Consider the following 13,066-nt stretch of genomic DNA (forward strand, 5'->3'; position numbering starts at 1 on the left):
TTAACCAACTGAGCAACCCAGGCGTCCCTCTTGTTGGGAGATTTTTGATGATTGCTTCAATCTCCTTACTGGTTATGGGTCAGTTCAGGTTTTCTATTTCTTCCTGGTTCAGTTTTGGTAGGTTATATGTGGGTAGGAATGCATGCATTTCTTCCAGATTGTCAAATTTGCTGGTATATAGCTGCTCATAATATGTTCTTATAATTATTTGTATTTCTTTGGTGTTGGTTGTGATCTCTCCTCTTTCATTCATGATTTTATTAATTTAGGGCCTTTCTCTTTTCTTTTTGATAAGTCTGGCCAGGGGTTTATTTATCTTATTAATTCTTTCCAAGAACCAGCTCCTAGTTTTGTTGATCTATTCTACTGTTCCTTTGGTTTCTATTTCATTGATTTCTGCTCTGATCTTTATTATTTCTCTTCTCCTACGGGGTTTAGGCTTTCTTTGCTGTTCTTTCTCCAGTTCCTTTAGGTATAGGGTTAGGTTGTGTACTTTAGACCTTTCTTGTTTCTTGAGAAAGTCTTGTATTGCTTTCCTCTCAGGACTGCCTTTGGTGTTCCCCAAAGATTTTGAATGGTTGTGTTTTCATTTTCATTTGTTTCCATGATTTTTTTCAATTCTTCTTTAATTTCCTGGTTGACCCATTTATTCTTTAGTAGGATGCTCTTTAGTCTCCAATGTACTTGAGTCCCCAACTTTCCTCTTGTGATTGAGTTCTAGCTTCAGAGCATTGTGGTCTGAAAATATGCAGGGAATGATCCCAATCTTTTGGTACCAGTTGAAATCTGATTTGGGACCCAGGATGTGATCTATTCTGGAGAATGTTCCATGTGCACTAGAGAAGAATGTGTATTCTGTTGCTTTGGGATGGAATGTTCTGAATATATCTGTGATGTCCATCTGGTCCAGTGTGTTATTTAAAGCCTTTATTTTCTTGTTGATCCTTTGCTTGGATGATCTGTCCATTTCAGTAAGGGGGTTGTTGAATCCCCTACTATTATTGTATTATTTTTGATATGTTTCTTTGATTTTGTTATTAATTGTGTTATGTAATTGGCTGCTCCCATGTTAGGAGCATAGATATTTAAAATTGTTAGATTTTGTTGGACAGACTCTTTAAATATGATATAGTGTCCTTCCTCATCTCTTATTATAGTCTTTGGCTTAAAATCTAATTGACTGATATAAGGATTGCCACCCCAGCTTTCTTTTGATGTCCCGTAGCATGGTAAATTGTTTTCCAGCCCCTCACTGGAGGTGTCTTTGGGTCTAAAATGTGTTTCTTGTAGACAACATATGGATGGGTCTTGGTTTTTTGTCCATTCTCATACCCTGTGTCTTTTGATTGGGGCATTTAGCCCATTTGCATTCAGGGTAACTAATGAAAGATAGGAATTTAGTGTCATTGTATTGCCTGTAAGGTGACTGTTACTGCATATTGTCTCTATTCCTTTCTGGTCTAGGTTACTTTGAAGCTCTCTCTTTGCTTAGAGGACCCCCTTCAACATTTCCTGTAGGGCTGGTTTGGTGTTTACAAATTCTTTTAGCTTTTGTTTGTCCTGGAAACTTTTTATCTCTCCTATTTTCAATGATAACCTAGCTGGATATAATATTCTTGGCTGCATATTATTCTCATTTAGTGCTCTGAATATATCATGCCAGTTCTTTTTGGCCTGCCAGGTCTCTGTGGATAAGTCTGCTGCCAATCTAATATTTCTACCATTGTATGTTACAGACCTCTTGTCCTGAGCTGCTTTCAGGATTTTCTCTTTGTCACTAAGACTTGTAAGTTTTACTATTAGATGATGGGGTGTGGACCTATATTTGTTGATTTTGAGGGGGGTTCTCTGACTCCTGGATTTTGATGCTTGTTCCCTTCACCAAATTAGGGAAATTCTCTACTATAATTTGCTCAAATATACCTTCTGCCCCTCTCTCTCTTCTTCTGGGATCCCAATTATTCTAATGTTGTTTCATCTTATGGTATCACTTATCTCTCAAATTCTCCCCTCATGGCCTAGTAGTTGTTTGTCTTTCTTTTGCTCAGCCTCTTTATTCTCCATCATTTAGTCTTCTGTATCACTAATTCTTTCTTCTACCTCATTTATCCTAGCAATAAGAGTCTCCATTTTTTATTGTACCTCATTAATAGCTTTTTAAAATTTCAACTGGTCTAGATTTTAATTCTTTTATTTCTCCGGAAAGAGATTCTCTAATAACTTCCATTTTTTTTGAGCCCAGCCAGCACCTTGATAATCATCATTCTGAACTCTAGTTTGACATATTACTAATGTCGGTATTTATTAGGTTCCTAGCCGTCGATGTTGCCTCTTGTACTTTTTTTGTGGTGAGTTTTTCTGCCTTGTCATTTTATCTAGATATGAATAGATGAATGAGAGAACAAAATACTAAAAGGGTAGCAATGACCCCAGAAAAATATACACTGACCAAATCAGAAGAGACCCAAAACTGGAAGGAGAAGAAAGGAGAAAAAAAAAAGAATATATATATACATATATATGTATATATATACATACACACACATACATATGACTGGTGAATAGAACAGAGACACACACTTGATTTTGAGTGTATTTTAGTCTGTTAGAAGAAACTACCTCCCAAAATTTTAAAGAAAGAGAAACATATATATACAAAAATAAGGGTAAACAAGATGAAGGATAGAATATGACTGTAAAGATGAAAAGTAAAAAAGATTCTTAAAAAGGAATTGATAAGAAGTTAACTGAAAAAAGAAGAAAGAATGTAATCAGGCTGGAGACTAGAACAAAGCCATGCACTGGATTTAGGGTATATTTTGATCTATTAGAAGAAATTGTATCCCAGAATTTTAAAGAAAAAAAAACATTATGCTGAGTGAAATAAGTAAAACAGAGAGAGTCAATTATCATACAGTTTCACTTATTTGTGGAGCATAACAAATAACATGGAGGACATGGGGAGATGGAGAGGAGAAGGGAATTGAGGGAAATTGGAAGGGGAGTTGAACCATGAGAGACTATGGACTCTGAAAAACAACCTGAGGGTTTTGAAGGGGCAGGGGGTGGGAGGTTGGGGGAACCAGGTGGTGGGTGTTAGGGAGGGCATGTATTGCATGGAGCACTGGGTGTGGTGCAAAAACAATGAATACTGTTACACTGAAAAGAAATTTTAAATAAATAAACAAAAACAAAAACAAAAACACTATATGTATACAAAAAATAAGGCCAAATACAATGAAGGGATAAAATATGACTATAACAATGAAAATTTAAAAAGATTTTTAAAAAGGTATTGATAAGATAAAATAGTTAAAAAACGTTAAAATAGGAAAGAGGAAAAATTTAAAAAAAAAGAATAAGAAAAAAATAAATTAAAAAAATTTAACTTTGAAAGACTAAAGGATCTTGGGGAAAAAGTCATGAATTCTATGTGTAGCTTTCCCATGGCTCGGTAGTTCTGCAGTTCTCACTGATCAGTGAACTTGGTCTTAGCCAGATGTTCTTACTTATCTCTGGGGGAGGGGCCTGTTGCAGTGATTCTCAAATGTCTTTGCCTGAGGCAGAATTGTACTGCCCTTACCAGGGGCCCAGCTAAGTAATCTGTTTGGGTTTACTCTCTGGAGCTTTTGTTCCCTGAACGCTTTCCACACCTCTTCGGAGGACGGGAATGAAGATGGCGGCCTCCCAATCTCCAGCCCTGTAGGAACCAAGAGCTCAGGCCCCACTCCTCAGTGCGCCCTCAAAGAAAAGCAGTCAATCACTCCCATCTCCCTGGTCTCCGGCCACACTCTGAGCTCACCCAGCCTGTGACTGAGCATTTCTATCTCTGGTAGACAGCCCCATTTGGATTCTCCAAACCCAGCTGATTCCTGCAGTGCACTCCCGTGCTGCTCTTCCCAGAGGAGGAAGGAAGGGGGGTCTCTCCAGATCTGCCACTTGTGGGGTCCTTGCTCAAAGAACAGTGGTCTGAGTGTGCCTTGGATCATGGTTTAAGGTAACTCAGAGCTGAGAGCCCATTGCTTGGCTCCGTCTTTGTAGTCAGCTTCCCCACTCTGATACCTGGGAGCTCTGCCACCCTCAGACACCCCTGGTGTTTTTGTGTCCCCACGGGCCCTGAGACCACACTGTCCCTGCAAGGGCTCTACCCCCCACCACCCCACTTAGCTTCTGGAATGACATCCTTCAGTGGAACATACTTCTAAATGTTCTGATTTTGTGCTCTGCTGCTTTCTCACTTGCTGGGAGCAGGCCCCTCCCCTGGCGGTCTATCTTTCTGTCACTTTGGATTCACTTCCTCACACATCCTACCTTCTGGAAGGTGGTTGATTTTCTCTTCCTAGAATGACTGCTCTTCTTCTTTTCTCTCCCGTTGATTTTGTAGGTGTTCGGAATGTTTTAATAACTATCTAGTTGAACTCCTGGGATCTGGTGATATTTCAATCTCCTACTCCTCTGCCATCTTGCTCCTCCTCCTCTTGCTTTTCTTTCTTTCCTCTTTGGTTGCTTTAGTCTTTGGTGTTAGAAGCATCCTTCAAATTCCTGATACTTGTTCCCTAGTGGTTCACATTAAAAATATCATCTTCTTGGGCTATTAACCTGACTGCCAGGCTTCTAGAAACTAACTGAAAGGCAGAAGAGAGTAGGTGGGTGGGAAGGTTGCCTGCTTTTCCGTGTATGAAGTGTCCTTTATCCTGTTTCAGCATGCAATTCTCTCTCCCTCTTGTTCAACGCTTGAAAGAATGAACATCTAATCTCTTTCTGGAACAGAGGAAACAATTCTTCACTGAAGGGGTTCCTCACTGAATAACTGTTTCTTATAAAGACTTTCAAGCTGTATCCAGCTCCACCTGACCACCTCTCCCCAAACCCCACTCTCAGAGGTATTTAGTGTCTCTAAGCCCTAAGCAGTCCTGCAGTGTGGATTGGCTTGCTTCTGGGAACTCCCCACTTCCCAGCTCAGGTTTTAGCTTTCTTGAGTCTGCTCTGTCAGTTACTACCCATCCATCTGCTCCCTAGTTTCCAAAATGCTGTTGCTGTGTTCCCCATTATCTTCCTCCTACTGGGTTTATGCTTTAAAAAAAAAAAAAGGAAAGAAAAAAGAAAAATCCTTCTACTAACATTTAAGAAGAATTTCAGAAAGGATAGAGGTAAATACATATGTTCAATCTGTCATATGTAATCATGTCTTTCCATTTTTAATAGCAGTGTTTATGTTTACGATTTTATGATTTAAAAAATTGACTGTACCCAAAATTTTGTGTGCATCTGAATCTCTTTGGTTCTGGAAGGATAGTTCTCTCTGGCTAGTAGCATTAGCATCAGCTGGGAATGTGTTAGAAATGCACATTCTTAGGCCCTATGCTTGATTTACTAAATAAGAGACCCTGGAGGTAGAACCCAGAAATCTATGTTTGAACAAGCCCTCCAGGTGTTCAGATGCTTGCTAGAGTTTGAAAATGCCTGCCATCAGTGACTGAGCAATTCTGAACATTTGAGAAACACTACCTTACTCTCAACCTCAGCTCTAGATATATCTCTTCACCTACAAACCCACAAAGTGCCCAGCAAACTCAAAAGACTATTTGAGATGACTTCCCCTGGCAAGACCCAACCTCCAGAGAAAATGTTTATGTTAGGTGCTTTTCTTCCATGACACCTAGTTGTTTCCTGCCTTAAATGGCTCTTTGACTGGGATTCCTGGGCCCAAAAACACTTGCAGACCAAAGATTGTGGGAGAAGAAAAGACAGTTGGAAGTAGAGGAAATTTGGAGAGGAGGGACATAGAAGGGCCTCCACCTCTTCTACATGTCAGCCGACAACAGGTTGGGAGAGGGACCTTGAGCTTCCCTCTGGACACCTCAACAAAGAGGAGTGTCCTTGTTCTGAACCTTCTGGTGGTTCTGCACCTCCCATTGCCCTCTGCTCACCTTTCAAACCAAAGATGCTGCCAACCTTCTCAGCTGCACACATAAGTCCCCATTTGTGTGACTTCTCTGAGTTCCCCAGTCTTGCCTGCTTACCTTACTTCTTCCTTTTCTGCAACTTGCTGATGATTTTTGTACATTTCCCTATGGAGCCATCCTAGTAGCTCCCCTCTGAGCTCTCTCTATGGCACTCCTTTCCACCTTCTCTCCCAGATATGTCTTCACTGTAATTTACACCTTTGAAGCCTTGATAAAGATACTGGCAAGAGGATTTTTTCTAAATGAGTTTGCTTACCTGCGAGATCCTTGGAACTGGCTGGATTTTAGCGTCATTACCCTGGCGTGAGTATTTCTCTGTGCTGATGTGTTTGTCTGCATGGGCTTCTGGGTAGCTCACACTCTGGGGATGTTTCCTGTCTCTGTCCAGCTTCCTCATATGAAACTGCATGGCCTGGGGTTTCCCTGCTTCTAAGTGTTATGCCGACAGTTACTTTAGGATTAGTCCCATACCTTCAGGTAGAAGTCAGAGACCTCAGCTATGAGCTAATAACTGGCCTGTCAAAGTGAGAAGACAAGGCTCAGCCTTGTACCTACCTGACTTGAAGGACTTTGCCTGAGGAACCAGTATATGAGGTTGGCCAAGCCCACATGCTTGAATACCCATCCATACAGAGCCCTCAGGATCATAATACATCTTCTCAAAGGGGCCATTTTAAAAGCTATTGCAATAATTAAATCAGTGTTTCAGTCTATAGGTGGAAATGCCATTAGATTTTGTGTCCACTCTGGGTCCTTCTTAGGCTCTTGTTACCTAAAACTGTCCTTATTTATGCTACACACATTCCCAGGACCCTCTCTTTGCAGAGATACTGACCAACTTCTGGTCCTACAGATACATTGGTGAAGCAACAGATCTCCGAGGAATCTCAGGCCTGCGGACATTCAGAGTTCTTAGAGCTTTAAAGACAGTTTCTGTGATCCCAGGTGAGTTGCTTTAACCACTACCTGTATTCATAGAGCATATGCTGGTTTACACAGTCTAATGTCCTACTTTGATTTTTGCAAGAGTCCTATAAAGCTCCAGGGCATGGACTGTTGTCCCCATTTAAAAGACAAAGAAACTGAGGACCAGAGAGTAGAAAACACAATACCAAGTCCCCACCACTAATGAGGCAAAGTGTGACCTGGAGACCTAGTGTCCCAATTCCTAGGCCAATGCTCTGTGCATAATACCTCATAACATCGTCATCAATAAATGACAAAAAGGTCATGTCCTCATTTTATGTTCTTGTTGTGGGGTTCAGACAAGCTTCCAATTGGAGCTTCTCCTTTATACACTAAACTAAATGTATAAACTTGGAAATAGGGAGGAAAGGAGTAGGTAGTCCTAGGCTCTAGTGAGTGTCTTTGCCATTTCCATATATCTGAAAGCTTGAGCCTCAGTCCTGTCTTTGGACCCACAGAGGAGAAAAGAATTGGGCATTCTTGATTACAGAGAATTCAGAAACAAAAGTGTTTCACCAGAGCTTATCTTATTGGGCCTTCAAGACTTCTGTTGTCACCATTATCTCAGGGACACACCTTAACCCCCAATGGGATGATGGAAAGAATGGTGAGGCCAGAAACCAGGCAAACCATTGTGACTTCCACCTTGTAGCCTGATGAATTATCTCCCTTCCCTCACCCCTGAGAATCCATCCTCTCATCTGGAAAACAGAAACACTCAAGCCACGGAGGAAGTCCTTTCAACCACTATATGTCTGGCTCTGCAGGGAAAGTTTAGAAAGTCTTTGCCAACTTCCACTATATAAGCTTCCTCATGAAGAGAGCCATAGCAAGAAGGTAGTCAATGCTGCCATTTGATATCTCTTACCTAGTCTTAGCCAGGAAGACCCTGAGTCTTATTTATAAGACCTGTCTAGTCTAGACTCCCTCTCCAATCTCATCTCTCTTCTCTACGTGTCTTGCATCATGTTCTAGAATCTACCTGTGATTCTACAAATAGTTCCTGCCTTTTCTCATCTCCCAGCATTTGGCCAGGCTGTTTCTCTGTCAAGAGAGTCCTTCTTCTCTTCATTCAACTCATACTCATTCTTCAGGGTTCTGCTAAGGTTTGACCTTCTCAAGGAGACTCCCTGTGCTCTCCCAACTTCCCCACACTCCACCCCATCCCATCCCTGCCCTAGGCTTCATTTAGGAGTTGCTCCTCTATACATCTATCTGCTCGATAATGCAATAGCATTTCCTCTCAATTGTTAAACAACCCCACCACACGCCCTTGCCTTAGCCCCCTGCTCAGTTCCCAGCCCAGGGACCAACACAGCTAGTGCTCAATAGGTTCTTTGTTAACCAAAATGACAAGACAAGGATGGGTTCCAGACTGCTTCCCTGTTTGGAGCTCTTTCTGCTTACCTGTGAATCTGCTCTCTGAAAGAAGCTAATATCATTCTCCACAGCCACAAATCCTCTCTCCTTAAACAAGCAGAGACCCCAAATTTACTGCCAGCTGTGCTTGTCCCAGTGTCTCTCATGGTCTCATTCTATTGCTGTGTTTGTCTCTCTGTGTCTTTGTGTTTCTGTCTCTCTTTCTCTGTCTCATTCTATCTCCTTTGCATCTCTCTCTTTCTCTCTCTCTCTCTCTCTGTCTCTCAACACACACACTGAGGTCCATGTGTTTCCATCCTCAGGCTGCCTCCCAGGACTGAAGTGAGTATAGAAAAACAGATGTCAAATTACTAGAATCAAGTTAGTAGCCTTATATCTAGCAAAGTGCCTGAAACATAGCAGGTACTCAAGAATTATATTTTAAATTGAATTGCTACTATCAGAAGTTTATTAGCTTTACAATGATAAAAAAAAAATACATCACCTGTGTCTCAGGTGTCTCATTCTTACAATGGAACAATAATCTCTGCCTCCATCTCAGGGATTTTACAAGGTTCAAATGGGGAACTGCATTTGGAACTGCCCAAAAGTTTGTAAAGTACCTCACACCTATATGTAGTGAAAGGATAGGTTGCTTAAGATGCAGGACATCAGGCATATGTGTGTGCTCTGTGGCTGGTACCTCACACATGTAGGAGTGTTGCTGTCATCTTCCCACAGGACTGAAGGTCATTGTGGGAGCTCTGATCCACTCAGTGAGGAAACTGGCAGATGTGACCATCCTCACTGTCTTCTGCTTGAGTGTCTTTGCCTTGGTGGGTCTACAGCTCTTCAAGGGCAACCTCAAGAACAAATGTGTCAAGAATTGTGCAGCTCTCAATGAAACGGGCAACTATTCCTCTTACAGAAAGCAAGAGTGGAATTTCTGCCATAGCGACACAGGTCTGGTTGGCCAGGGATGTAAAGCCCCCGTATACCTATATGGAAATATATTTTCATTCCTCTTTCCTGCTAAAGTGCTTCTCCTGAGCTATGTTTTATTTTGGGTCCCCATTTTCTGTTGTCCAATGTCCCTTTTACAAGGAAATGAGCTATAAATCTAGGGGCAAGTCATCCTGCTGGGGGAGGCTCAGAGTTAAAGTCACTGCTTGGCTTTTCTCTTCCCAGATGGGACTTCTCCCTTCCAAATGTCCCAGCATGCCTACTGAGAGCACATAGCCAAGGGAACACACCTTGCTCAGGCAGAAGACTTAGGAGGTGATGCCTCCACTGCATAAGGCTTGAGCTAGAGGGTTCAGAACTATATTCATGGCTTTCATTTCTTCCTTTCTCCTGCAGATTTCTACTATTATAAGCCAGGCACTTCAGATCCCTTACTGTGTGGCAATGGATCTGATGCAGGGTGAGTGCCCAACCCATGATGATGCACCAATGCCCAGCTGTCCTTTCTCTTTGTCATCATTTTCTGGGTAGTGACTGGTTTGCAGACCCCAAGGATGATGTAGAAATGAATTAGTCATAGCTTTAGCCATCTCCAGGCTCATGGGGAAGGAGTGTAGGAGTTAGTTTTTGTTATGTAACCAACAGCCCCAGGATTTTGTGGCTTAAAACAGTAGCTGTTTATTTAGCTCAGGATTCTGCACATTAGCATATTGAACTGAGATCAGCCTGGTGTTCTGGTATTGCCTGAGCTTATTCATACATCTGCAAACAATGGACAGATTAGCAAGGGGCCAGTTGATCTAGGACAGTCTCAGCTAGAGCAGCTTTTCTGTTCCATGTGGTATCACCTCCCAGCAGGCTAGCCTGGTCTTGTTCTCAAGGGCAGAGAGAGGGTTCCAAGAGAAAGAGTGAAAGTGTGTAAGGTGTCTTGAGACCTATGTTCAGAACTGACACAATGTCACTTCTAGTGCATTCTATTGACAAAAGCCAAGTCACAGACCAGTGCAAATCTAAGGAACTTGGAGATAAACTCTACCTCTTGACTGGAGGAGCTATGGCAATTTTATGGCAAAGGGGTATTATGGATACAGGTAGAACAGTTGTGGCCATTTTGGCAATCTACCCCAGGAAGGAACTAATATATATTAAATATGTTCCATGTCAAATGTTCTACATTTAATCATCACAACTCCGTCACATGGGTTTTGTTATCCACACATGACAGAGGAAGAAACACGTGCATCCGTCTTTGCCATTTCAAATTCTTACAGAGGCTTGATACATAACAAATGAGAGGATTAGGCTGGGGGGCAACCAGGTGATGGCAGTTTGTACCCCATTTAAAAGGGCCAGTCCACTGCTCAGCCCAGCTTTTGGTTGCCACATGGAAATGTGAGTCCACTGCTTCCAGCTCTTCTAACTTTAAAAAAAAGAAAGATAAGAATTCAGATTTTTATGTGAAATCTCCCAACTACAAACATTGGCTACCAATTCTAAAAAATGTCTACATATTGTGGGCCAAACAAAATATTTCTGCAAGCCAAATTCAGCTGTAAGCTGCCAGTTTGTGAGCTCGGATGCATATACATAAAGATGCTTCCCTGTGAAGAAGCAGTGCTCTTCTAGAGGCTCCATGGGCTGAGAAGACACAGTGAGGTGATGGTGGGAGACAGGGCAGGAGGTCAGGGAAGGTTTCCTGGAGGTCGTGGTTGAGGTGAGCATTGAAGGACAGGCGGGATGTCTCCAGTTTTGTTGAATAAGAGTTGGTTTGGATGGGGGCCATCCCAGGGGGCAGAACAGAATGTGAGACAAAGCAAAGGAGTAGCTGTCCCCTCAAGCTTGCCTGCTGTTTTGACCACTGGAGCAGGCATGAATAGAAAGTTCAGGCAACAGATCAGCAAGGCTCATCTTTCCAATCTCCATGTTTGGGGATCTGGAACCCCAAGCCCGTATGACCCCATTCCCTGAATGGCTAACAACCCCAGATTACCCAAGTGGAGCTGGGTGGGACCTGTATGGTGCTTTGCCTTAATCAGCTCATTAGCCAAACAATCTCAGATAGAGCTGAGAATTTGATCAACATGGGCTTCTTTTCCTCTTTCTTCACAAATGCACTTGGCATTTGGTTCTTTGGTTCAGAGATAGGACTGTTCTGAAGTCAGTTTGTCTTTGACTTAAATCTAAGCCAAAGGCCCCCTCAATGTCTTTTTTCCTATCTGGATAATGGTATTTCTCATGGCAATGGCTCCAGAGTAGCTTAAGGACTATCTCTGGTAAAGTTATGATGTCCACCCATGGCCCTACAACTCACAACCCAACTGTAAAAGAGGTCAGACATCCTGCTGGGCAGTTCTGGCCAGGAAATAAAGAAGTGGGTAGGGCTGGGATGGCAAGGGAGGCCAACTCAGGATGATGGGCAGAGTAAGTCCTGAAGGGCATACTGTGAAGATGGAAACTGGGTCCTGTGCTGGGCCACAGAGAATCCAGAGACCTGAGCTAAGGCCCTCACTGACCAATGGCACTATAGTAGGAAAGTCCAGGGTCTCAAGGTAGAGAAAAAGTACTAGGAAACATGTAATGATTTTCAGCATTCTTTCACATGTACTCTTCCAGTCCGTTCTTTTGGTCAATTCAGGTTAAAAACAGCAAAAATTTTAATTTACAATTTACATATAATATTTACTATGCTGAAGGCACCATGCAAGAAGCATTGTAGTGTGATCTCATTTAATTCTTAGAGCAGTTCATTATTGATATGTAGCAACTGTAGTGGGATTTAATGGAAGACATGGAAATTAGGTTACCCTTGGAGTTAACTAGCAAACCTATAGGTAATGGGTTAACTAGCTCCTTTGGCAAGCAAATCAAAAGATTGTCTGGTTTTAAACGTGAGTCTAGAGAGGCTAGGAACTCACAAATCTCCATTCAAGATTGAAGATAGAATTAGGATTAATTATAGTCAAGTTGCTGGCACCCTAATCAATTGTATGGGTCCCAGAATTGTGTGTTTCCATGGATGTCTGGAATAAGGAGAGCCGCAGAGATTGGTGTTAGTGGAGGTGTGCTGGAGTAGTAGAACCCCAGACTACAAGTAAGATATTACTGTTTTCTCAGCAAAGCCATCCCACTGAGGTAGGTGAGAATACTTCACATGCTTTTAGCTTAGAGATACTTCTCGACATCAACTTATTCCCTTATCATGAGAGAGTGAAGAGTCAGTCCTGCACTGCCCACCCCAGTGCTCACCAGGTGGTCATCTTCAATTTGGCCTTCCATCATAGGTCAGTCTTCACAGGCTATTTGACAGTTATATTTCTCCTTTTGAATAAATACATGGACATCTGTATGGTTCTAGCAACTGACTTCTTTTCTGTGAACCTCAGCTTCCACATCTGTAAGAAAGGATGGGTCAAATGATTAATTTATAGCATTTGTAAAGCACTTAGGAAGAGAGAGGCACACATAAGTGCCCAGTAAGTGGAAAGTGTTGTTTTTATTGTTATATATAATTGGTGAGTGAAATTGACTAATGTGAGTCCTCCTTTGATGGACAGGTTGGCAGATGTCGCCAAAAGCCTCGGGTTTTCAGTCTGCATTATTGATACTGACTCTCCTTCCCCTGGTGTGAACCTGCAAAGAGTTTGCCACCTTATGGTATCATGTCTGGGCAGTCAGCTGGCAGGCCACTCCCTCTGCATGAAACTCTGAAGTCAAAGTATTATCATCCCCATTTAAATGGGCAAGAGAGGGGTCCCTGGGTGGCTCAGTCAGTTAAGTGTCTGCCTTCTGCTTGGGTCATGATCCCAGAGCCC

The 13,066-nt window shown here is 42.2% G+C and overlaps 1 protein-coding gene across 1 annotated transcript in view; it reads left to right on the forward strand.

Moving 5' to 3' along the window:
- SCN10A (sodium voltage-gated channel alpha subunit 10) overlaps positions 1-13,066 on the forward strand; it is a gene marked incomplete at its 3' end in the record, with an annotated part of 115,452 nt that overhangs the window by 40,272 nt on the left and 62,114 nt on the right. The window contains 5 exon segments of the mRNA XM_080798669.1: positions 6,141-6,269; positions 6,820-6,911; positions 9,033-9,223; positions 9,225-9,228; positions 9,651-9,714. Coding sequence (XP_080654795.1) covers positions 6,141-6,269; positions 6,820-6,911; positions 9,033-9,223; positions 9,225-9,228; positions 9,651-9,714 — 480 coding nt within the window.

The sequence above is a fragment of the Martes martes genome (genome assembly GCF_963455335.1).
Source record: "Martes martes genome assembly, chromosome: 1".
In the NCBI taxonomy this organism is placed as follows: domain Eukaryota; kingdom Metazoa; phylum Chordata; class Mammalia; order Carnivora; family Mustelidae; genus Martes; species Martes martes.